The sequence below is a fragment of the Macaca fascicularis genome, chromosome 7 (genome assembly GCF_037993035.2).
Source record: "Macaca fascicularis isolate 582-1 chromosome 7, T2T-MFA8v1.1".
Classification (NCBI taxonomy): domain Eukaryota; kingdom Metazoa; phylum Chordata; class Mammalia; order Primates; family Cercopithecidae; genus Macaca; species Macaca fascicularis.
This window is the reverse complement of record NC_088381.1, coordinates 40,658,379-40,683,718: the sequence shown is the minus strand read 5'-3', so window position 1 is coordinate 40,683,718 and position 25,340 is coordinate 40,658,379. Positions and strand designations below refer to the sequence as shown.

Below are 25,340 nucleotides of genomic sequence, written 5' to 3'. Positions count from 1 at the left end.
CTCGGCTGTCCGGGCCGCGCTTGCCACCGCCTGTGGATGCTGCGCCTCTCTGAACGCAACATGAAGGTGCTCCTTGCCGCCGCCCTCATCGCGGGGTCCGTCTTCTTCCTGCTGCTGCCGGGACCTTCTGCGGCCGATGAGAAGAAGAAGGGGCCCAAAGTCACCGTCAAGGTCCGGTGGAGTCCGCGGCATTTACGGTGCTGGAGCTCGGGCCCGGGCGGCCTTGGCTTGGCCTTGGCTCAGCCCCTCCTCCCTCGGCTTCTGTCTGTGGCCTCGTGGCGTCTGGGCCGTCCTGCCTATTCAGTCCAGAGAACGACCCGGACCCACCCCGACACCCCCAGCCCCTGCCCTGACCCAGGGAGTTAGTTGGATCCGCGGATACCCATCTGGGGCTGGCACTGGCAGCCTCAGGGCAGCCTTTTTGCAAACACCCCTCAGTGCTGGGGAGATGGTGAAAGATCACGCCTGCCAGATTCCGAATCTTTTCTCTCCTTAAGCCAAATTTTAGCCACTTCCAATTACAAAGCACAGTATGTAGAGTTCAAACTTAAGTGGTGAACTTAGACTCCCCTCCTTATGGGTTTTTAAATGTTAATTTTTAGAATCTGGGTCCATTAGCTGTTTAGAGCAAATGTTGTTATCCTGTAGTTCAAGGAGGGTGTAGATAAGCATGTTTTCCAAGAAAAGGGTCTAGAGCTTTCATTAGATTCCCAGGATTTTGACCTTCACCAAAATCAGATTCAGAACCATTTCTCTAAAAATATGGCTCTATTCTCTCTCCCATCCTCAGGGTAGCTTCTTGTACCTTCCCTCCCCTACCAACGCCCCTTTAAAGAAGCTAAGTTGGCAATGGTCTCTTTCCTCAGGTGTATTTTGACCTGCGAATTGGAGATGAAGATGTAGGCCGGGTGATCTTTGGTCTCTTCGGAAAGACTGTTCCAAAAACAGTGGATAATTTTGTGGCCTTAGCTACAGGAGAGGTAAGTGGCTGGAGCAGGGGTAGTCAACTCAAATGAAGTGAAGCTGGCACTGGGGATGGCAGCAAACTGACCTGCAGAGTTCAGCCCATCTGTATCGTGGACCTCACTGAGCACCGACTGCCTGTTGCCCTGAGAACACAGTATTGTCCTTTCTTAAGAGTAAGGGGGCCCTGACCAGGCACAGTGGCTCACACTTATAATCCAAGCACTTTTGGAGGCCAAGGTAGAAGGATTGCTTGAGCCCAGGAATTCAAGACCAACCTGGGTAACATAGCAAGACCCCCCAGAATTTTTTTTTTTGAGACAGAGTTTCACTCTTGTGGCCCAGGCTGGAGTGCAATGGTGCGGCCTAAGCTCATTGCAACCTCCGCCTCCTGAGTTCAAGTGATTCTCCTGCCTCAGCCTCCCGAGTAGCTGGAATTACAGGCATGCGCCACCACGCCTAGCTAATTTTGTATTTTTAGTAGTGACAGGGTTTCACCATGTTGGCCAGGCTAGTCTCGAACTCCTGACCACAGGTGATCCGCCCGCCTTGGCCTCCCAAAGTGCTGGGATTAGAGGCGTGAGCCACTGTACCCAGCCAAAAATAAATTATTTTTAATTAGCTGGGTGTGACGGGGTGCACCTGTGGTCGCAGCTACAGCTACTCAGGAGGCTGAAGTGAAATGGAGGCTGCAGTGAGCCATGATCACACCACTGCACTCCAGCCTGGGCAATACAGTGAGACCCTGTCTCAAAAAAATTTTTTTTAAATAAAAGCCTGGGTGCAGTAACTCACACCTGTAATCCCAGCACTTTGGGAGGCTGAGGCGGATAGATCACCTGAGGTCAGGAGTTAGAGACCAGCCTGGCCAACATGGCAAAACCTTCTCTCTACTAAAAATACAAAAAATTAGCCAGGCATGGTGGTAGGCGCCTGTAATCCCAGCTACTTGGGAGCCTGAGGCAGGAGAATTGGTTGAACCCAGGAGGTGGAGGTTGCAGTGAGCCAAGATTGCCCACTGCACTCTAGCCTGGGCAACAAGAGGGAACTCCATATCAAAAATAAAAATAAAAAATAAAAAAATAGGCCGGGTGTGGTGGCTCATGCCTGTAATCCCAGCACTTTGGGAGGCTGAGGAGGGTGCATCACCTGAGGTCAGGAGTTCAAGAGCAGCCTGGGCAACATGGTGAAACCTCATCTCTACTGAAAATGCAGAAATTAGCTGGGCATTGTGGTGGCACATGCCTGTAATCCCAGCTACTCAGGAGGCTGAGGCTGGAGAATCGCTTGAACCTGGGAGGCGGAGGTTGCAGTGAGCGGAGATTGTGCCATTGCACTCCAGCCTAGGCGACAAGAGAAAAACTCTGTCTCAAAAAATAAATAAATAGGCCGGGCGCGGTGGCTCAAGCCTGTAATCCCAGCACTTTGGGAGGCCGAGACGGGCGGATCATGAGGTCAGGAGATCGAGACCATCCTGGCTAACACAGTGAAACCCCGTCTCTGCTAAAAAATACAAAAAACTAGCCGGGCGAGGTGGCGGGCGCCTGTAGTCCCAGCTACTCGGGAGGCTGAGGCAGGAGAATGGCGTGAACCTGGGATGTGGAGCTTGCAGTGAGCCGAGATCTGGCCACTGCCCTCCAGCCTGGGCGGCAGAGCGAGACTCCGTCTCAAAAAAAAATAAATAAATAAAATAAAATAAATAAATAAATAAATAAATAAATTTTAAAAATAAGATAAAAAAGAGTAAGGGGTCCAGAGCTTCCTGGGAAGACTTCACCTAGGGTGAGGGTCATGGGTTTTAAGGAAACAACAGTGCCCTATTTCAGTTTATATTAACTTTCCATTGAGCCAGCAGGTGACCTTTCTTCTCAGTTTTCTTGTATCTGTTCTTATGATTGGAAGAAATGAGGGGAAAGGCGTTATGCGATGTAGAATTGTATAAAGCCTGGGAATTGGATGGAGGCAGACGAATTTCCACATCTGTGTGTGCCATGCCTGTCCTGTGGTGCCTGCCCGCTCACTCAGTAGCACCCTGAACAGTGAAAGTGGTCAGCAGTGGTGTCTCTTCTGCGAGCGGGGGTTGTGGGCTTGTGCCTGCGGGGCCTATTAAATGTAATGTCTTCCTGCTGCGCCTTACCACCTCCTTACCTTCTCTTCCCTTTTTCTAGAAAGGATTTGGCTACAAAAACAGCAAATTCCATCGTGTAATCAAGGACTTCATGATCCAGGGCGGAGACTTCACCAGGGGAGATGGCACAGGAGGTAACCACAGGTCCTCTGGGCCAAGGAGTATGTCAGTGTAGCCTCCACGGTGGGGAGACAAGGCGTCTTTCTTCCCCAGCTCTAGAGGCAGTCCTGCTTATTACCTACCTACTTGGAGACCAGCGGCACCCTTCTTTGGAGAGGAACCCAGTACAAAGGAGAGGGAATAATGGGGTGGACCTGATGGTAAACCTAAGAGGATCTCTCCCAGGTGGCTGTCCTGTTGATCCAGGCCTATAGCCTGGTGACCTTTCCTGATACCTCTTCAGAATGGGGATTGGGGAGAGAGGCACGTGGAAGCAAAGTGAAGACATGTGGGTACGTGATTCTAGGTCAGGCGCCCAAAGCCTGTCCAGGCTGCCCTGGAAGCCCCAGCGAGAGTGGGAGGGCCAGGCATGGTGACTCTGTAATCCCAGCACTTTGGGAGGCCAAGGTGGCTGGATCACTTGAGGCCAGGAGTTCAAGACCAGCCTGGCCAACATGTTGAAACCCCATCTCTACTAAAAATACAAAAGATTAGCCGGGCGTGGTGGCAGGCACCTATAATTCCAGTTACTGTGAAGGCTGAGGCAGGAGAATTGCTTGAACCCAGGGGGTGGAGGTTGCAGTGAGCCGAGATCGTGCCACTGCACTCCAGCCTGAGCGACAGAGCGAGACTCCATCTCAAAAAAAAAAAGAGCGGGAGCAGGTGCTTTCCTTGACAGTCTTTTACCAGAGACCACTCTGAGGGCCGACCCTCACCTCGGCATTAACTTGCACAAGGAGGACAGAAAGATCCCCGGACCCCTGCGTGAGTCTCAGTGAGCTCAGGTACAGCCTGCTGCACCCTTAGAACACAGCTCACTCCTCGATGAGTGTCTGTGGGGCTCTGTGTGGGGGGGTTGAGGATGTAAAGACCTATGGGGCAGTGGTTCCCTTTTACTTCCAACAACTGAAAATGTACAAGTGGGCCATGATGCAGCATTTAGGACTTGAGCTCACAAAGGAGACCGAAGAACTGTATTTGTGGGGTCAGACGCAGTTGGGCTGGATCCAGCGTCTGCCACCTTCTTGTTTTGTGACCTCAGGCAAGTGAGTCCTTGGAGCTTCAGTTTCCTGTTCTGTACAGTGAGGGTGGAGAGAGTTGTGGGGCCATGAGGATTGGGCTAGGTCTGGAATGTGAAGTGCCTGGCATGCAGTGAGTGCTTAGTAAGTCAGCCACTGTTGAAGCGCTGACAAGCAGAGGAGTCCTCTCAGGCCAGGGAACAGGGAATGGCCTTGCGGATGTGAGGGAAGATTTCGGTGGGGTCCTGAATGAGGAGAATTTGAATGGGCAGAAAAGAGGCAGGGTTAGGGCATGAGCCCGGTTCTGTTCTGTGGCAGGAGCTTGGCCAAAGGTGGGGTGAGGGCATCTGTACCCGGAGTGCAGAGAGGTGGGTGATGGCCTGCAGCCTGGGCTTCGGCCTGCAGGGAGTCAGGGCCATGGAGCTGAGTAAGAGGATGACCCCTCGCTTGGGGTGCCAGGGGAGTCGTGTGGTGGCAGATCCAGAATGTGGAGGCCAGGGCAGGCAGGCTGCTGGGGGCACTGATGCAGCTGACCCTGGGCAGGGAGATTTGGGCCTGATCGTGAGGTGGCTGAGAGCAGAGATTCAAGAGCAGACCACCTTGGTCTGAACTCTAGCTCTGCTGCTGCTTTGTTGGGGCTCCTTTTATTCTCTGTGCCTCAGTTTCTTCATCTTTGAAGTGGAGTTAGCTCCTCCTCATACAGTGGATTGTTAAATATGTAAGATGCTTGGAACAGTCTGTGGCACACACCGTTAGCGCCCTAAGCACTCGCCTACTGCAGCGGTGGTACATGGGAAGTGGCTAGGGACAACCTGAGCACGTGCAGAGGAAAAGGGATCAAAAGAGTAACTGAGGTCTGGAGAGAAAGATGACAAGGTATGTTGAGTTTAAATAGAAACGTCCATTTGGGTTTGGAACCCCTGTATCTTGGGAGAGTGGTTGGAGCTACGGACGGAGATTTGGGGGTTTTCTGGATAACAACTATAATCAAAATCCCACAGTTGGCTCAAATGGGGGAGGCTTTTAGCCAGCACTCCAGCCAGGACTCACTGCACATGTGGCAGAGTTCAGTCTCCCCAGCATGGGGGTGAGAGGTGGAGCACAGGCACAAGCACCCCTGTCCCCACCCGCCAGAGTCTGGTCATTTTTGGTATTCAGTCATCTTACTTGCTGCCCAGTCAAAAATATCTTCCTGGTTGGCATCGCTCTAGGACAGTTTCCCAGCTCAGTGCCATTCTGTGGAACCACAGGATGAAGGTAGGTGCAGTGAGAAGGAAAACAGGGTTTTGCATGCAAATACGTTTGAAAAGTGTTAGATAAAACAAAATGAAAACGACCCCATTTTCGGCCGAGTTTCTTGGGGCCTAAGGCACAGTGTCAGTCTCCAAGGGGTGACAGGGAAAAAGAAGCGTTTCAGTGTTCCTTCTGGAAGCAGCTTTGGAACTAGGATCTCCGAAACGGCGTAGAGATCACCCCAGATTGCCCTTGTCATATCCCCAAGCCCCACGTGGACAGATGCATCACACACACTCACAGCTGTCTTTTATTCCTGTTCATTCCTTGTTAAGAGGCTTTGACTCTTCAGAACCCCAGGGGCAGCCCCTCTTTTCTGCCCCTCCCCACCCATCTCTGGCTGCTTTCTCCTCTGCAGCTATGCCTGTGTCTTTTATGCTCATAGGAAAACAGGCTGGTCAGCCACGGCAGTCCTTCTTTTCTGGAGAGTTCCAACCCTGCTGACGCCCCTGCATCCTGCACAGCACCTCCCTCCACCAAAGTCCCTCCGTGGCAGGCCTGGGCCCCATAGCCAAGGGAAGCTGATAACATGCACTTTATTTAAAAGCCACAAAACTATCCTCTCGAAGTGATCCTTCTGTGAGCTGTCCACCACATCAGCCTGGCCTGATGCCCCACTTGGCCTCAGTCAGCGTGGCTTGGCTCTGAGTCCAGAAGATAGCAAGGGTGCAGCTTTTATGTCCTTGTACTCCACTCAAGCCCAGCCTGGCACAGAGGACAGGTTAAGCCCCATCAGTCCTGGCCCCGAATGTCTGCTTGGTTTGGCCCAATCCAGTGCCCCCGACCTGCTCTTTTTTCCCAGGAAAGAGCATCTATGGTGAGCGCTTCCCCGATGAGAACTTCAAGCTGAAGCACTACGGGCCCGGCTGGGTGAGCATGGCCAATGCAGGCAAAGACACCAACGGCTCCCAGTTCTTCATCACAACAGTCAAGACGGCCTGGCTAGATGGCAAGCATGTGGTGTTTGGCAAAGTGCTAGAGGGCATGGTGAGTTCTGGAAGCAAGGGCTACTACTGGGCTGTCCTCACTGGGGATTCAACACAGACCCCAGGGCAGGAGCTCCATGTGTCCATCCCTTTCCCAAAAGGACCTAACCCACAGATGCGGCCCAGTGCTCCTGTCCAGAATAAACCCTGTACCTCCATGCCTCCAACGTTCTACATTCTTCCAGCCCCCTCAGAGCCCAGCCAGGAAGCCTTGTTAAGGCTGCACAACTGCCGGAGCCTCCCTCCCCTCATTCACCCAGGGATGTGCTGGTCCCACTCCTGAGGTGTACAGAGTGCAGCTGAACACAATGTCCCTGAGAAGCCACATTTCCTGCTCACCCTCTTCCTCCTCCTTGCCCTTGGCCAAACCTGGGTCTTCAAAGGAATACAATTCCTGCATCCCCTTGTCAAATCTGCATTCTCTCTGCTCTGGCCAGGAGTCCGTTAGAATTTTGGTGCCTCCAGTTTTGTGTGCTGTTGATGACTTGTGGGTCTCAGCCCTCCTGAGTCATATGCTGGGGTCTTTCTCCTGAGCGGTGGACCTCCTGACCCACCGTGCCCTCCTCCTTCCACCTTTCTTTTCCAGGAGGTGGTGCGGAAGGTGGAGAGCACCAAGACAGACAGCCGGGATAAACCCCTGAAGGATGTGATCATCGCAGACTGCGGCAAGATTGAGGTGGAGAAGCCCTTTGCCATCGCCAAAGAGTAGGACCCAGGGACCTCTTTCTTTGAGTGACCGTCTGTGCAGGCCCTGTAGTCTGCCACAGGGCCCTGAGCTGCACTGGCCCCAGTGCTGGCATCTGGTGGAGCGGACCCATTCCCCTCACATTCCACAGGCCCATGGACTCAGTTTTGTAACAGACTCCTACCAACACTGACGAATAAAAAAAAAATGTGGGTTTTTTTTTTATATATATATAATGTGTGGGCCTGGTTCTTGAGCCTGCAGCGCTTCCCCTAGGCCTACATCCCAACATGCCTGCGACTCTGCTGTGCCTGCCCCTTCCCTGGGATCCTGCCTGAAACTTTGACCCAGGAGCTACCCAGGAAAAGTCAGGCAGGAGCTTTTGCCCCCTGCTTCTAAACTTTGCCAGCTACCGGGCCTCCACGTTTGCTCCCCTTGCCACCACCCTCCAGTCTATGTTAAGGAATATACCTGTACTTTTTCATAGCCTACCTCTAAATTGACTTTTTTTTTTTTCATAGAGACAGGTCTCACTATGTTGTGCAGGCTTGTCTGAAACTTCCCGACTCAAGCATCCTCCTGCCTTGGCCTCCCAAAGTGTTGGGATTACAGGCATGAGCCTCTGTACCCAGCTGACTTCTTCCTTTATTATTTATTTATTTATTTTTTGAGACAGAGTTTCGCTCTTGTCGTCCAGGCTGGAGTGCAGTGGCGCAATCTCGGCTCACCACGACTTCTGCCTGCCGGGTTCAAGCGATTCTCCTGCCTCAGCCTCCTGAGTAGCTGGGATTATAGGCATGCACCACCACAATGCCTGGCTAATCTTGTATTTTTAGTAGAGACGGGGTTTCTCCATGGTGGTCAGGCTGGTCTCGAACTCCTGACCTCAGGTGATCCACCCACCTTGGCCCCCAAAGTGCTGGGATTACCGGCGTGAGCCACCGCGCCTGGCTGACTTCTTCCTTTATTACTTACCTTCTTGACCCTGCCTTGGTTCTTGGGCTCTAAGAGCATGCAGATTCTACTACCTCCAGCTACCAATGCAAGCCAAGTTCTGAGCCTTGAGTGGGAATGTAGCACAACTGGACACTGGGTAGTTAAGTCCTGGGTCCAGGCCAAGGGAGGACCTAGCCTTATATGGAGTTCATAGGACAGAGGCACATGACTTTCTTAGGCGGCAGCCAAAGGCCTCTGGACTGATCAGGGCATCGGTGGCAGAGGAGCAGGGTGACAGGCCGCCTTTGGCTGGGCTTTATCTGGGCTGATGCTGAAGCTGTAGAGGCCCTGGAGCACACCATTCACCACCACATTGGGCAGCAGCTCTGTGGGATAGAATTAAACAGGTCTGGCCTCAGGCCTGCAGCTCCTTGAGCTCCTGCTCATGGGCTCAGCCCCCACTTGGGAGTAGGAGCCCTTGCCAAGGTAGCAGACAGCAGCTGTCCACCCCAAATGAAGCCTCAGCATTCCCAGGTCACATTCTGTTCATATCAGCTTGGTAAAGAAGTCAGGTTGCTGAGGAAATGGACACCAGGGAAGCCAAACTTGTTTTCCTTGTGTCTACAAAGCAGGCTCCAGGGAACAGGAGCAGGAGGTAGTGGCTCCAGAGGTGGGCAGCAGGAAGGTGATGCTGCCTGACGGTCCCAGGAGCTGAGAAATGCCAAGCCCAATACCCTACCCCTGTAGCCCGGTATCTAGGCACCTCCTCACCTGGGGAGGGGGTGCAAACATAGGGATCCATATGGAAGCTCAGGACAGGCCGCTGGTGCTGCTGGGAGCTGGGAGGAAAGAGGGTCATAAACCATGGGTGCAGGAGGCAGGGCAGAATCCCACAGAGGGGTGGAGACGGGGCTGAGATCACCAGGGACCCATGAAGGAAAACATGAGTGGGAAATGGGCTCAGGAGGCACCAAAGGGAAAACAGACTTCAGGGCCCAGATCAGACAGGCCCAGGGAGCAGGCCCGCCTCCTAGCATATGGCCACTAGGGGGCGGCAGGGGCCAGGCGCGGGCTAGGGCTTTGACTTGCCTGCTCTCGCCAGGCAGGAACTCCCCCAGGGCGCTGAAGAGAAGAGAAACACTGTAAGCTGCCTGGGGATGCCAGGGGAGCGTGAGGAAGGGGTGGAGACACCAGAGCCCAGAACTGCGCCTCCCAGGGGACCACTGCTTCTATTTGTAACAAGCCCCAGTTCCGGAGGTGGCTGGGGTAACCAAGGCTGTCCAAAGAAAAGCCTCTCCACCCAGGTCAAGAAGGCTGGTGACGGTGGTCATGTCAAGCTGGATCCCGGCAGATGTGAGACGAAAGGGCTTGCCCTCCAACACCTTTCCTCACCTGTTCACTGCCGACAGCCCCTGGCCCCCGCCACCGGCCCCCCTTACCCCCAGTTGCTAGCCTTGGGATCTGTGGGGAAGTGCCGAAGTCTCAGGAATTCCAGTAACTCCTTGGGCACCTCCTGGTTCAGGTACAGGATGCCCTGGAGACGACAGAGGAGACTTGCAATCGGACCCAGCTACTAATTTGCATAGCACAGTGCCAATGAAAACGCAGGGCTCTTTGTTCCAAAAAAAGAATTTCAAGACAATGACAGCAGAGCATTGAACCAGGCTCAGGGCCCTTCTGAGCGCTGGGCCCTGTGTGCACAGGTTGTACCCCATGATGTGGCATAACTTCGCTGTTGGGGGAAGGACCCTCACCCTACATCCCATCAGGAGGGCAGCACAGGACCTCACTCTGGAGGGGACAGGACCTGGCTTTCATGGAGCTGGGACTACCTGTGTCCATTACCTCATTCAGTCCTTTCAACAGTCCAGAGGTGGGTGTTTGGACTTACATTACTCTTCAGAAGATTGATGCTTGAGGTGGTGAATAACAACCCCAAGTCGTGGGTTCACTCCCTGCCATGCCCTCACACCTCTCTGTCTGGGCCACACCCCTGGCACAGCAGGCTGGGGGGCAACCAAGTGTGCCCTCGCATACCTGGATGTAGGCCTCCAAGCCCTGCCGGCGCTGTTCCAACCCTCTGGTCCTCCAGTTGGGCAGGCGTTTCGAGGGGAAGTCGGGCACTTTGTACAGCTTCTTGATCTACTGGAGGTTTACCGCGTGCAATCACAGCATCCCGACTGAGCCCTCAAGCCCTCTTCGCCCGAGCCGGAAACCCTCCCGCGCCCCCGCCTTCGGACTGTACCCTGGGACAGACCCTGGTGAGTGGTGGACAGGCGGAGGGCGAGGAAGGCTCCAACCCACCCACAGACGCCCGGGGGCTGACCGGCCTCGCAGGGACTGAGGCAGTAATAGGGGTGGCGGAGGCTGGGGCTGGAGCTCGCCCGCCGGCCTCACAGGGCCTGGGCAGGGGCTGGACGGAGGCTGGGCCGGGGCCGGGGCCGGGGCCGGTGGGAGGTCGGCGCCGCCTCACCCGCTTGTGCAGCGCGTGGAACTCGCTGTAGCGCCTCGGCACCGTGTGTCTGCGCCCGCTGCACAGCACCTCCACTTGGAACACCTGGCGGCGCGGGCGGGCAGCCGGGGTACGCGTGAGGCCCCGCGGGAGGACACAGCAGAACCTGCGCCCGGCGACGCGCCCACCCTCCCGCGCTCAAAGGCACAAAGCGGCCTTGCGGCACCGCGGCTCCTCGGGGACGCTTCGCTCCCTCACACCTGGAAGAACGGGCTGGCGGACCCTCCCCTCCGCGCCCTGGGGTCCCTCAAGAGCTCGAACCACGGCCCGCGAGGCTGGCAAATCCAAGCGGCCCCCAAACCCTCGACAAGGTTTCCCCCGACGGTCCAGCCCGCAGCGTTTGTTCACCTGGGCCCGGGCTCCGGGTCCCCACTGAGTGCAGCGCGGGCAAATCCTGCGGGTACCGGCGCCCCTCCCCATCCAGGGGCCGCGCTCACCATGTGGCCTTTCTCCGGGCTCTGCCTGGGCCCCTCGGCCTCAGGCCCCACCGACGGGATGTGAACTTCCAGCATCCGCGCCCCGGCCCCGGCCGCTCCGCGCGCTGGGCTCGGAGCCCTAACTCTCCGGGAGCTGACGGAGGACCCCGGCGCGGCCGGCCCCGCCCCCTCGGCCCGCAGGCCCCACCCCAGGCCCCGCCCCCAGGCGACCCCGCCCCGGGCGTTCCCTTGCGCGGCGGGTCCTGAGCCTAGAAGATTAAGCGGGACCCGGACGCCGCCCCCGAGGTCTAGTGCGCCCGCAGCGCGGGGCAGTGGAGTCACCCGTTTGTCAAACATTGACGGAGCCCTCACTGATGCCAGGAACTGGGGAGCAAAAATGTCACCCATCCTGAGTTAAGCGCCTGCTATGAACTAAGGACCGGCCTGTGGCTCCTGGCGTGGCCGGAGGCGGGACCCGGGCCTCAGCGCCGGTCCTGGGGCCAACCAGGGACCTGTATTGTGTTCCTCAGCCCCTTCCCAAGCCTTTCCTTCCTTTAAGCCTGCTCCCTGGGATTGTGATATGGAGTCCCCGGCTGAGGCCACACCTGAGCAAGGCTTGAACCCAATCCAGCTTTGATGCCCCCTTCTCCAGCATCCACAGCACACCCCCACGCCCCCCAACACACACACACATTCATTCATTGTTTTCATCCATCCATTCACTCCTATTTTCCAACCCTAAGGGTCTCCAGGCTGTTTGTGGGGAAGAGGCAGTTTAGGGACCTAAGCTCCGATTTGGGGGTCAGAAAGCCTGGATTTCAGGAGCTCTGTAGACCTTTGCTCATCTGCAAAATAGGGATAACGTGACTCCTTCAGGCAAGTGTATAAAGTGAGATGATTTGGCGGGGCACGGTGGCTCACGCCTGTAATGCCAGCACTTTGGGAGGCCAAGGCAGGCGGATCACCTGAGGTCAGGAGTTCAAGACCAGCCTGACCAACATGGTGAAACCCTGTCTCTACTAAAAATACAAAAATCAGCCGGGTGTGGTGGCACATGCCTGTAATCCCAGCTACTCAGGAGGCTGAGGCGGGAGAATCGCTTGAACCTGAGAGGCAGAGGCTGCAGTGAGACGAGATCAAGCCATTGCACTCCAGACTGGGCGACAGCAAGACTCTGTCTAAAAAAAAGTGAGATGATTTGTGTTAGGCCCTTAACAGAAGCATTGAGTAGCAGCTTGACTGTGGGCTTGTCCTGGATGACTAGGATTAGTGTGGGCACAGGGCAGTGGATGGGAAGAGGACTCTGGGGGTTGGCACCGGGTTGCTCTTGTCCACCCCTCTGGGCAGGTTCTTCCTGGATATGTGACAGGATTTTGATCCAGAACTCTTTTCAGGCCATGTGCTGGAAAGGGCCTCTGTTCCCACCTCTCAGCCCTGCGCCCTCCAGCTGTCCGGAGAGTTATCATCAGCAGCAGCATGGCAGGTCTTCTACTCCACTGACTTCCCCTACAAAGGCCCGGTGACATGCGAAGAGGGGAGGCCCTGCCTTCCAAAGCTCATACGTAGTGGGAGGTCTTGCGGTGGGCAGGAGGAAGCAGAGTGCCTGTCTTCGGGGCTGGGGTTGAGGGGACTCACCCCTCCCCTGCTCCTGCAGAGATGCCTCTGAGCTGGAGCAAAAACCTCCATCCCCAGCCCTGTCCCCAGAAAAGGGCTGAGATGACGACCCCAAAATGGGGCAAACAGATCTCACCAATACCATGTACCACACTCTCTTTTTCCAAATTGCATCACACAAGGACCACAGAATCAGGAAGCTGAAACTTCCCAGATTCTAGTGGGGTCCTCTAGAAGAAAAGCAGCCCAGAGTGAGGAGAAGTGCTATGCTTTCATTTCCTCCCTAGGGCCCCATCATTCAGGGACCCAGGTTTCCCTGGCCTACAGGGCCTCCCCAACTGCCGCTGTCCAGAGAGGCCTCTCCTGGGATCCTCAGATTTCTTGGTCCCCATCCTAATGACTGTCTGCCCCTCTGTCTCTGGGTCTCCATTTTTTCCTGCCTTCATCCCCAATAGAACGTCCATTCTCTACCCTACAGCACAAACTGTTATCAAGGCATGTGCTTAAAACCTTCCAATGTTTCCCACTGCACTTAGAATAAAACCCACTCTCCCTATGCAATCCACAAAGCTGTAAACCACCCAGCCCAGTCTCCATCTTCCACCTCATTCCTCTCCTCTCCCCATCATGCACCAGGCTCTTCCAACCTGACAAGCTCTTTCCTGCCTCAGGGCCTTTGCATTAGGCTGTTTGCTCCACCTGGGGACACTCTTCCTTGACTCTTCAAGGATTGGACTCATCCTCCAATTCTTAGCCTAAAACTCAACTCAAAAAGACTTTTTTTTTTTTTCAGACAGGGCCTCACTCCAGTCGCCCAGGCTGGAGTGCAGTGATACAATCAAGGGGCTCACTGCAGCTTAGGTGATTTTCCCACCTCAGCCTCCTGAGTAACTGGGACTACAGGTGCGCACCACCACACCCAGCTAATTTTTGTAGAGATGGAGTTTGGCCATGTTGGCCAGGCTGGTCTCGAACTCCTGGGCTAAAGCTATCCACCCACCTTGACCTCCCGAAGTGTTGGGATAACAGGCATGAGCCACCGCACCTGACTAAGGCTTCCTTCTTGACTCCTATCATATGACCCTTTCTATGCACTTATTACAGTCTGCAATTACTGTTTGGTTACTGTGTGTCTCAAAAACATTTGGGTTGAAAGACTATGTGAGTATTTGTGACTGAAAGACTGTATGAATGAATGGGCAGTAGGGGTATGTTGAGAAAAAACTAGGGAGGGGAAGGAGCAGGGGCTGCTGAAGGGTTAAAGGCTGCCTGCAAGATGGGACAACAAGAATCTTTTTCCCACCTCCAGAGTTAAACACACCTCTCCTCTCTTCTCCCTTGGCAGATCGTTGTCTACTTTATCCATTCACTTAATTTTCAGGTGTTCCAGGAAGCCTCAGATCAGTGGATTTTCATCACCAGTTGTGGAAAGAGATTCCATGCAGCTGACTTGTCAAACATGTGACAGTGAACCTGCAGCTCCTAATTGCACAGTGTTCCACGGCACAAGAGTGCAGGTACAAACGAAGAAAAACAAGATCCTTGACACGGAGGCATTTCAGATGTCTTTGGGGAGATAAAACAAGGTCTGGAGAATGTTTTCCAATTTTTAAAAATCAATGATGTATTCATTTATTGAGACAAGGTCTCACTCTTTTTTTGAGGCTGGAGTGCAGTGGCACAATCGTGGCTCACTACAGTCTTGATATGCCAGGCTCAAGCGCTCAGCCTCCCGAGTAGCTGGGACTACAGGTATGCACTATTAAGCCTGGCTAATTTTTGTTTTGTTTTGTTTTGTTTTGTAGAGACAGGGTCTCACAATGCTGTCCAAGCTAGTCTCCAAGTCCTGGGCTCAACTGATCCTCCTGCCTGGGCCTCCCAAAGTGCTGGGATTATAGGTGTGAGCCACCGTGCCCGGCCAAATATTTTCCTATAAAGAGGAACACATGACATGATGTAAATACCATAGCAGTTATTACAATCAAAGAAAGTTTGCTTTCTGTACACTTTCAGCGCTGGCCAGCTCATCATATGAACAGCATATTCCAGACTCTATGTGACGGGTGTGCAGACCTCAAAGCAACTTCTGTTTTTAGAATGAGCTGTTTTACGATACAAGCTTTTGTCTTTTCTCCACCACGATCTAGCACGTGGATTGTATTTCCATATTAGATTATAGTAGTTATCAGACTTTAGCAATCTTCACCACCTGTAGGGCTATGACATCTCAGATTTGAGTGCCCTGGCCCCGGATTTTCTAATTCCTGGGCTGGGGTGGAGCCTGAAGCGGTCATCTTCAACAAGCTCCCTGGTGGCGCTGAAGCTCCTGGTTGGAGATCACACTAAGCAAGCACCGGTCTCCTGATGGCTGCAGCAGCCCCGCCGGGGGCCGGGATCCACTCACTCCTCTATGCAGGCATGGAGCTGGCAGTTTACCACTTGGAAATAGAACCAAGGCCTGAGCAGAGGGCAGGAAGGGCTGGGGAGTGAAGATGTCCCCCGACTCGCCCCATTCCTGCACACGGGTAGGCTGGCCCACAGCCCCTGCCTTAGCTCAGGCCCTGGCTCCCACTGCAGTCACACAAAGCCCCCTTTCACCCGCAAGGCTTCTGCTGCGCCACAGAGGCTGCTCAGGAGGTTTGGTTAACCTCGTTAGGAAAACAAACAGCCCCTGGACCACGAGCTTGTGGGCGCCACGGGGTACAGAGGCGGGATTCTTCTCTGGGCCCGGGCTAGGCGGGTGGCAGCGGAGAGGTGGACTGGCCAGGAGGGGCCCAGCCACTGGGGGCTGTCTGAGCCACGGTGGACCTTGCCTGCTCCACCCCAGCCCAGCTCAGGTCACCAGTATCACCTTGGACAAACCCCCCTGAGGCGCAGGGTTCTTATCTGTCCTTATCCAGGGTCCTCACACAAGAGTGGTGTGTGGATTAAATGACAGCAGTTTCCACAGCGTTTGGCATGGGGCCCAGCACACAGCAGAGAGATGTTAGCTATTATTGACTGAATTATGTGAATTTGCTGTTTTCGTAGGCAAAAAACGGCAGGGTCTTACCAATGACATGGTTCATCCTGATGGATACTGACTCACTGACAACAAAAGCAGATTCTCCTATTTCTTCCGTACCCTGAGACGGCAAGGTCAGCGTAAAAAAAAAATTAACAATTTCAACTACTAACACTGCAATAAGGATTTTTCTGATTTCCTCCATATTGTGCAACCAAAAATAGTAAAGAAATAAATTGGAAGCAGAGGTTGATATAAATCACCAACTATGCTGTGCATCAGAACAGCCTCAGAGTTCCTACTGATTACCTTGTTAATAAGTACATTTTATAAATTGAAATTAAGGGAGGAGATCACCCCTCATATTGTCTTATGCCCAATTTCTGCCTCCAAAGAAAGAAGAAGTAAAAACTAAAAGGCAGAAATGAAATCCACAGGCAGACAGCCCGGCGCCGCACCCTGGGCCTGGCAGTTAAAGATCGACCCCTGACCTAATCGGTTCCGTTATCTATAGATTACAGACATTGTATAGAAACGCACTGTGAAAATCCCTGTTTTGTTCCGATCTAATTACCGGTGCATGCAGCCCCCAGTCATGTACCCCCTGCTTGCTCAATCGATCATGACCCTCTCACACGCACCCCCTTAGAGTTGTGAGCCCTTAAAAGGGACAGGAATTGCTCACTCGGGGAGTTCGGCTCTTGAGACAAGAGTCTTACCGATGCCCCCAGCTGAATAAACCCCTTCCTTCATTTCGGTGTCTGAGGAGTTTTGTCTGCGGCTCGTCCTGCTACAAAATAATAAAATAGAACATTTAAAAACATCATTATGTTTATTAGATTTTGGTGTAACGTGTCCTTTAAAAAGAGTGCTACTAAAAAGTATTGTTACTGAGTTGGTCAAAAGTCTTCATTTCTGTCAACAGGGGGAAGCGAGGCGTGAGGGGGTGGGGTACTGGAAGCGGCTGTGTTAGACGGCACTCGTCCAAGTCCTTAGAGCAAAGCTTGGCCCAGGACAGGCAGGCCCCAGACCCGGGACTCCAGCCAGCAATGCCACTTCTAGAAGTCTCCTATCCCCTGCCCAGATAGGACAGCAGCAGCTCAGCTGCTTCAGACAACACGACTCAGGTCTGGCACAGGGAGAGCTGGCAGAGGCCACCCCAGCACTTTGACGGCACAGCTCTCCAGGCTGCGTGTGGCGATACAGCAACTCCCAGTGCCTTTCAGAGCCCTGTCAGCCAATCAACCAAGCGGGCCCTCTGGTGTGCCAAGCACTGCGGTTCAAGAAACAAAGACATACTCAGGTCCCTCAAGTAATAGGGGCTCATTGTGAAGACAGCTGAGGGACCAAGAACTGGGGACAACAGGCAGAAGCCAGGAAGGGCAGGAACTCCAGGCCTCGAGGTCTGGAAGGGAGGCGGCCCTGCCTCATATGCTAGCCATCCCCAGGGTGCTGCCGGTGGCCTCTCAGCAAGTGGAGTTTTTCATGTCTGCCATTAAGCTCCCCAGCTACTCACCAAAGCTGCTTCTGTCTTCCAGCCTCTGCTACTCCTCCACTGGGCAACCCCTGCCCATCTGGGGAAAAGAGTGTCTCACAGCTGTCAGAAAAGCTCCAATGCTCACCAGCTCAGGTGTGTACACAAATGGGACTTGTCCTTAACAGGCCTACTGTGTGGATGCCTTCAGGTCTTTAAGAAAACAACCTAGGGCCGGGTATGGTGGCTCATGCCTGTAATCCCGGCACTTTGGGAGGCTGAGGCGGGCAGATCACCTGAAGTGGGGAGTTCGAGATCAGCCTGGCCAAAATAGAGAAACCCCCGTCTCTATAAAAATACAAAATTTGCCAGGCATGGTGGCATGTGCCTGTAATCTCAGCTACTCGGGAGGCTGAGTCAGGAGAATCGCTTGAACCCAGGAGGCAGAGGTTGCGGTGAGCTGAGATTGTGCCATTGCACTCCAGCCTGGGCAACAAGAGCAAAACTCTGCCTCAAAACAAAAACAAAAACAAAACAAAACAACAAAAAAACTTAGCAGGTTGAGGGCCGGGCGTGGTGGCTCACACCTGTAATCCCAGCACTTTGGGAGGCCAAGGCGGGTGAATCATGAGGTCAGGAGATCGAGACTATCCTGGCTAACACAGTGAAACCCTGTCTCTACTAAAAATATAAAAAATTAGCTGGGCGTGGTGGCGGGTGCCTGTAGACCCAGCTACTCGGGAGGCTGAGGCAGGAGAATGGCGTAAACCTGGGAGGCGGAGCTTGCAGTGAGCTGAGATGCGCCAGACAGAGATGGAAGACAGAGTGAGACTCCATCTCAAAAAAAAAAAAAAAAAAAAAAAAAACTTAGCGGGTTGATTTCCAGGTTCCTCTTGTCTGTCCCCATCTAGATACCTAGACTGTGTGGGATAGGGTGTGGCAGAGAGGCCATGAGAAGAGCTTGAGTTCGTCTTAGCTCCGGGGTGTGACCTGGGCCAGCTGCTTCAGCTCCCTGAACCTGTCCTTAGTGTGGGTCATGAGTATACCCTGCAGGGTGACAGCACTGGATTTGAGCTACCTCAGGACCCAGAGGCAGTTCTTACTATAGTTAATAATTAGGCCCGAGAGTGAGAAGGGGCGGTCATGGGCAGTCTGTCCCCTGCTCCGGAACATGCTTCTGGCCGCAGGAGCCTCGTCTATTTTTCTTGAGAGGCTGCTGGTGCTCCCCTAAGGGGAAACCTGCGGGTTGGGCCCTTGTGGCCATTGCCACTGCCGCTCATAATGGAAGAGGAAGCAGCGAGCTCTGAAGCCCCGAGGGGGCAGTCATTTGGAAACAGTCAGATCTCTTTATGGAAACGTCCTGTCTCGGATTGGACAGGGTTTTTCTGTTTCTTTTCTGGACCCGGACAAAGAGCATCCTGTGGAGGGCGAGCAGCTGGCTTCCTCTGAGCAGCCTTGGGTGGGTGAAAACCCGAGGTCTGGTCATCAGAGCCAGAGGAGCATTTCCACAACGGACAAGGGCCAAAGGAGTGAAAGGCCTGTCTGGGGCAAGCCTTGTGGGGCCTGCAGGCTTCCCCAGGGCACTGAGCACCAGTCTTACCAACCATGGTGAGGCCTATTAAACCTCAAATTAGGCCAGATTTCTGGATCTCTTGAAAAATTCCCAGATCTGGCCTCAGTGGCCCACAGGCTTCTACGGCAATGATCTTGAGCTGAGGAGCCGCCATTGCCCCGGAGGCTCCTCTGCAGGCGGAGGAGGACACCGGGATGGGCAGAGACAGTGCAGTCCAGGACCCCAGGGAGTCCGGGCTCAGCAGGCTGCAGAGACCGCCTCAGAGCTGACACCACACAGGAGAGGAAAACCAGAGGCTGAAGAGGACGACGGACACGGGGCCCACCGCCAGTCAGGGTAGGGCAGAGGGGCGGGTCAGGGGAAGCTGCCCGAAGAAGAGGTATGTCACGCGGGCCTCAAAGGATGCACTGGATTGTTTTCCCATAATGAAAATAGCTTTATTTGATTTTTCTCATTTTAACGATAATACATAGAAATTTTAAGCAATACAAAATGGTATTAAAAATTAAAGGTAATGCAAACTTCCATCTCTAGAGGTGACCATATTTATTAACAATTCAATCAACATCCTTCCCATAAAGTTTTATATAAATGTGAATATCATGCAATTCTATAACCTGCTTTTTTCACTCAAAAATGAGTTTTCCTTGTCAATGAATAGAGCTATATATCATCTTCAATGGCTGTAAAATATTCAACGGTGTAACTGTACCATAATTCATTTAATCCCCTCCTGATGGACATTGTAATTGGCTTCGGTTTTTGCAACTGTAAACAGTGCTATGATGGGCATTTCTGGTTAGTCATCTTCAAGGATTTGGTTTCTAGAAGCGCCTGTGAGGATCCTCGGTGAGTGCTCTGACACACAGGCAAATGCGCCCCATCTCCTTACACCTATACTCTCATCTAGGGCATTGGAAAATGCCTGCTTCAGCCAGGTGTAATTCTGAGACTGAAGATGGGGAAGGGAGAAAGGGTGCTTAAGGTACCAAGCCCAGCATTAACCCAGCCTCCTCGGGCCACACAGAAGTGAGAAGTAGCACATTTGCAACCAGTTTCCATGAGGTGTCGGCACTGGGAGATAAAGAGGGAAGGGTGACCTGGGTCCTCTCACAGACAGTATGAATGCCAAGTGGCAGAGCCTGTGACTAGGGAACAATCATTTGACAGTTATCTATTTGATACCTGTTCTGAGCCTGAACCTTTGCCGGGGCCATGGAGTTATAAAGGCATAAGACCCCAGAGTTTACCATTTGGTGGAGACTGTACATCACCCAACTTTATCACAAGATGCCGTATCGGCAGGTGACACGTGCACCAGAAGACAGGTTCAGTTGTTCTTGTCCATTTATCTCAGATCAGGCATGACCCCGTCCAAACACGGAACAGAGAATCTTAGCCAGTGTCTCCAAAGACAGAGTGTATATCCAGGCATGTGCACGCTGTAGCACAGATGTGTCCTCCTATGCTTGGAGCCGGGGATCCCCATCATCTTCTCCCGCCCTCCCCTTCCCCCTAGGCTGCCAAGTACTGCTGGGGAAAATCCCACCACCTTGGGCCTTCATGTCCCTGAAGTCTATGGGCTTCCCGTGGGCCCTGAGTGTGCTCGGCCAAGGACATGCCCTCCAGCACCACGCACTCTCCAGCCACATCTTGGCCCCATCCTGAGATTTCCATGAGTTCCTCTCCTTTTTTAAAACTTGAGTTGCTTCAAAGATTTTTTTTTTTAGGGTTCCCAGCTCCAGGAGCATTCAGAATGAAAATCTTCTGAGAAGAGCTAACAGTTGCTAGCATTTTTGTATAAGCGACAATTCTGTCTTATTCCCATTTCTCTCATTTATCCTGTCACTGAGTACTGACAGCGAATACTGGGATCACACCAGCTCGAAGTCCAGTCCTCATCTTCAGCACTCTGGAGCCCAAATGCTGAACTAGCCAAGGGGAAAGCAGGGAAATGTCGACTTGTCTCCATACCTTTTATCTAAACCACTTGGCTTAAATAGGTAAATACGACATTCCTATCTCAGAAAATTTTAATAATCAAGCATGAAACTTCCCCTCTTCGGCCTCCCCTCCACCTACAGATTCTTTCCTGTGGCCTCAGCAGTGAGGCACCCTCTGAACACAGGTCCCCTTCCTGTGCTCTGGACTGCATTTTCTTCCAAACATGGCTCTGACAGTCATTCTCTTTCTCTTCTCTGAATTTTATTAACATGCTTAAGTTTGCCCCACCTTTAAATAAATCAAAGCCTCCTTTTACTCTATCTCCCCTACTTAAAGCAACTGGCCTCCCTTCCAGTCCAGAGCGGTTTTTTTTGTTTTTTTTTTTTTTTTGGTGACAAGATCTTGCTCTGTCACCTAGGCTGGAGTGCAGTTGCACAATCGTAGCTCACTGCAGCCTCAACCTCCTGGGCTCAGGCGATGTTCCTGCGTAGCTAGGGCTACAGGCATGCACCACCACACACCCAGCTAGTTGTTTTTATTTTTGTAGAGACAGGGTCTCACTATATTCCCCAGGCTGGTCTCAAATTCTTGGGCTCAAGTGATCCTCCCACCTTGGCCTCCCAAAATGCTAGGAATACAGGCGTAAGCCACTGTGCCTGGCCCAGAGCCGCTTCTTAAACACGTTCAGCACTCACTGCCCCCACCACTGCTTCCCCTCCCATCTGCCCCAAACCTATTGCCTCATGTGTTACAAAGGGCTTCACTGTCTACCCAGTGTCTGAGCCAGAAGGCTGCAGGGCATGCTAGCTACCTCCCTCTCCCCTCAGGCCTCTCATCAAATCAGGGACCGGATCTCAGTGGTTCCGAAACTCTCCTGAGCTCTGGCCCCACCGTACCTGCCCTTCTCAGCTCTCCTGAGGGTAGGGATGAGCCTGCCTGCTCTTCCTGCCTCCAGTCTCCCGCCTTCTGGTGTGTCCAGATCACGAAGCGACAATGGTAATGTGGAAAGTGCCGCCCTGGTCCTATCAGGCACCCCTGTGATGTGGCTTCTGCTCATTTTTCTCCATGGGCCTCACTGACTTCACCCACACCAAACCACATTTCCCTAGAGGCGCCTACCTCACACTGCCAGACAGACAGGGAGGTAGAAGCAACAAACACTTTTATACCTTTTAGACTCAGTTCAAGTATCAGGTTCTCCACAAAGTTCTCCCCGCTGGGTCCCCAGCTGGAATACCACCTTCTTCCTTTGTGCTCCTATTATTCCTTGTAGAGGCTTCTGGCTCAGTACCCCTAACCCGCTACTGGCCTACTGGATTTCCACACGTGCAAGCTCTTTACAAAAATGCACAAGCCGTAAAGACAACTGGCCCCGCCAGCCTCAAGATACAGGAAGCAGAGGAGGAAGTTCTGAAACCAGAGGAGACATCATTCCAAGGAAATAAGAAAAAAAGTAAGACTTAAGTCAGAATGATCATCAGATGGAACTTAACAAAGCAACCCGAAATCTTTGTCTCTCTGAGGGAAAGAGTTAACAACATGGAAAAGGGGGCAGACTAGAATAAACCTACAGGTCCGCACTCAAAGCATCAGTGTGAATTCATGATTTTTAATATCTATTTATGTCAGGTATCTTTACCCTATCTTGTTTCTATAATTATCTATCTCTATATATGTATCTTTGCACTGTATGATGAGAGCCTAGAGGCAATGACATTCCAGTAACAAGAAGCACATTTGGCACCCAGATCTTGGTTTCTAAATAACATTCTCTGGCCAGGCACAGTGGCTCACACCTGTAATCCCAGCACTTTGGGAGGCTGAGGTGGGCAGATCACCTGAGGTCAGGAGTTCAAGACCTGCCTCGCCAACATGGTAAAACCCTGTTTCTACCAAAAATGCAAAAATTAGCCAGGTGCGGGGGCAGGCACCTGTAATTCCAACTACTTGGAAGGCTGAGGGAGGAGGACTGCTTGAACCCGGTAGGTGGAGGTTGCAGTGAGCTGAGATTGTGCCATTGCAATCCAGCCTGGGTGACAAGAGCGAGACTCTGTCTCAAAAATAGTAATAATAATCAAATCAAATAAAAATAAATAAATACCATTCTCCATTATAAGGAACCAAGACTCCCTGGAGAAATGGCTGATTCCAGGGCTGGGGCAGGGAACATTCAAGATTAGCCTGGAACATCTTGTTATGCCAGAAGGTAAGAAAGTACTCAAAACATGATGGGGGCAAGCTAAAAACACACAAGAGGCTGCTATAGATCTGGGACAATTTGAGAATCAAGATAAAATCAAAGCAATGGCTTGCAACTCTAAGTAAAATAGGAATCCCTGCATCCATCTTGATAAACAAGTGAAAAAATAAATGGTGAGAAAGGATGTTTTTCTTTACAGTAGAATGTCAACCAATAAATGTACAAGGCATTACGGAGTTAGGAAATCATGCTGGTCAATCATGACAGTAATAACTGGGACAAGACTAATCAACTGATACTATATAACTCATGAATGAGGAACAAAATACTTAAATAGTCTCAAAGTATCTCCCCACAAATTACTTGTAAATTACAAAGGGGAAATCGTAAATTTAAAATGCAATCTGGCAGACACCAACCTAACCCGGGAACAGAGTTAACAACATCAATGGGACCAGCTGACATTATATGCTGATCATGATGCACTGAGGACACATTGCTCCTGTGATGTTCCTGCCCAGAATGCAAAACCCTCACCTAGCCATGCAGAACCATCACACAAATCCAAACTGAGGCACATTCAACAAAATAGTCTGTATTCTTCAAAAATGTCATGGTAATGAAAGACAAAAGAAGGCTGAGGAATCTGCAGTATTAAGATACACGTTTACAAATGTAACACACGATCCTGCATGAATGGCTACAAAAGACATTATTGGGATAACTGACAAAATTTAAATATGAATCATGGGTTAGATAACAGTATTAAATCACTGTTAAACTTCCTGATTTTGACAATAATACTTAAAAAAATACTGAATAACACTTAAAACAATTCTCTTCTTCTCTTAGAAGAGAATGTCCTGTTGTTACGGAAATGCATACCGCTTTGGGCATAATGGGGCATCTGTGCAAATTACTCTCAAATGATTAAGAAAATACGACATGAAGTAGATAAGGCAAATGGGATAAAATGTAAACACTCAGTAAATCTGGATAAAAGATATATAGGAGTTCTTTGTGATATTCCTGTGACTTTTCTGTAAATCTGAAATTATATTAAAAATTTTAAGGTTACCAACAAAACAAAACAAACAACCCCCGACCAAGAATCCAACAACAAGGGATCAATCAAAATTATGGTACAGTCACCCTATGGAGGCCTTCAAATAACACAGCTTTACAAATCAACTTTGTGAAGATATATAATATAGAAAAATGCTTATAACATGTACAATGTTGAATGATAAAAGCAGGATACAAAATATTTTATGTGTATATTATTACAACTACGTAAAAGCAAGCATATAATAAAGACTGGAAGGATAAAACCAAAGTTGATGATAAGGATACTGAGGGGTAGGGAGAGTGACTTTTTCCAAAAAATTCACCTGTTAAAAAAAAGTACTTGCAGCACTGGCTCTTCCCCTGCTGCTGCGTCAGTGTACAGGGAATCAGAATGTTTACTGCCTTGTCTTGCCTCAGGTTGCCTCACCCCAAACCCTAGCCCCCCACCAAAGAGAACTGATAGAGCAGGACCTGGGGCCCCAGTGGCAGGAGTGTCTTTGGGTTGGAGGAGTTGGAGGTCGCAAGGCTCCCATAGCGGCAGTCAGCAGCTCGAGCTAACAAAGGAGCTTCAAAGCCCACTCTGACCAGTACAGCTTGAGCAGCTGCGGACACAGCTAAGGGGGAAGCCCAGCCTTGACTGACCTGAGACTCTGGCGTTCCCTGGCTAGACTGGCAGAGATCTGTGTGAACACCCTTTGGCTGTGCGTGCAACTCCTGGGGGCTCTTGCTGGCAGGCTACCTCCTGGGCACAGACAGTACAGCTTCTTTGAACCTCCTAAGGTTCAGGAGCTCTTGGATCACCCTATCTAGAGGCAGAGGGCATGGCTTTCATGTCTATAGAGATAAAGCATCAAGTCCTTATCAGACCTTCACACAGTCTACTGAGGATGTGTTCTGATGGGTGACAAACATAGGTTTAGTTATAAATAAGACTTGCCATTGGAGGGCAAGACTCAGAGAACCCTGAGCAGCTTAGGGAAACAGGAAGAACAAAAGAGAAAGGCTCTTGCTTAATGATGGGGATACAAAAAAAAAAAAAAAAAGAAGAAGAGTGAGAAAGTCTCTGCCTCCTTTGCAGGAGAATAGGTTTTAATAGATTTTGCTCCTCTTATTTTAAGAGATGTTTTTAAAACTCCTTCCCTAAAGAAGTGGGAATATGAAACAGATTGAGACCCTCAGAACAGGTAGCTGAGGTAGGCAGAGAGAAAGAAACCCCATTTCCAGAGGGAAGCAGCAGCAAAAAACTCATGAACGGTAGAGAAAAACTTACTATACCTGGGCAACTTCTTCGTTAGGAGTATTCCAGACCTGATTCCCAACTGCTCCCCAGCCTAAGCAAAAACCACCAACATTCTGAGTCATGTGA

The 25,340-nt window shown here is 51.7% G+C and overlaps 3 protein-coding genes and 1 long non-coding RNA gene across 10 annotated transcripts in view; 1 reads left to right on the top strand and 3 right to left on the bottom strand.

Annotated features, from left to right (window-relative positions):
* Positions 1–7,464, top strand: PPIB (peptidylprolyl isomerase B). The gene is made up of 5 exons (XM_005559767.5): positions 1–171; positions 867–980; positions 3,132–3,225; positions 6,365–6,549; positions 7,135–7,464. The coding sequence occupies exons 1-5, from the start codon at positions 37–39 to the stop codon at positions 7,255–7,257; spliced, it is 651 nt and encodes a 216-aa protein (XP_005559824.1). The 5' UTR covers positions 1–36; the 3' UTR covers positions 7,258–7,464.
* Positions 5,795–11,238, bottom strand: SNX22 (sorting nexin 22). 7 transcript variants are annotated; one of them, XM_073996024.1, is made up of 7 exons: positions 11,030–11,238; positions 10,643–10,726; positions 10,207–10,311; positions 9,609–9,703; positions 9,259–9,291; positions 8,941–9,008; positions 5,795–8,555 (listed from the first exon to the last, which is right to left on the bottom strand). In XM_073996024.1, exons 1-7 carry the CDS (start codon positions 11,099–11,101, stop codon positions 8,434–8,436), a joined length of 579 nt encoding a protein of 192 aa, XP_073852125.1. In that variant the 5' UTR covers positions 11,102–11,238; the 3' UTR covers positions 5,795–8,433. The 7 variants fall into 7 exon arrangements, with proteins under 7 accessions (XP_073852125.1, XP_045251530.1, XP_045251531.1 ...); XM_045395595.2 differs by having other exon boundaries at positions 11,119–11,238; XM_045395596.3 differs by lacking the exon at positions 9,609–9,703 and having other exon boundaries at positions 10,207–10,314.
* Positions 11,239–14,487: 3,249 nt separating this feature from the next.
* On the bottom strand, positions 14,488–15,837 carry LOC141407209 (uncharacterized). Its single transcript, XR_012415039.1, has 2 exons — positions 15,764–15,837; positions 14,488–14,641 (listed from the first exon to the last, which is right to left on the bottom strand). It is a non-coding gene; the product is annotated as an uncharacterized lncRNA (long non-coding RNA).
* Positions 15,838–23,488: 7,651 nt separating this feature from the next.
* The window catches only part of SNX1 (sorting nexin 1), a 42,931-nt gene continuing 41,079 nt past the window's right edge, over positions 23,489–25,340 (bottom strand). Inside the window, exon 15 of the mRNA XM_005559760.5 lies at positions 23,489–25,305. Coding sequence (XP_005559817.3) covers positions 25,150–25,305 — 156 coding nt within the window. The 3' untranslated portion in view covers positions 23,489–25,149. The remainder of the gene's footprint in view (positions 25,306–25,340) is intronic.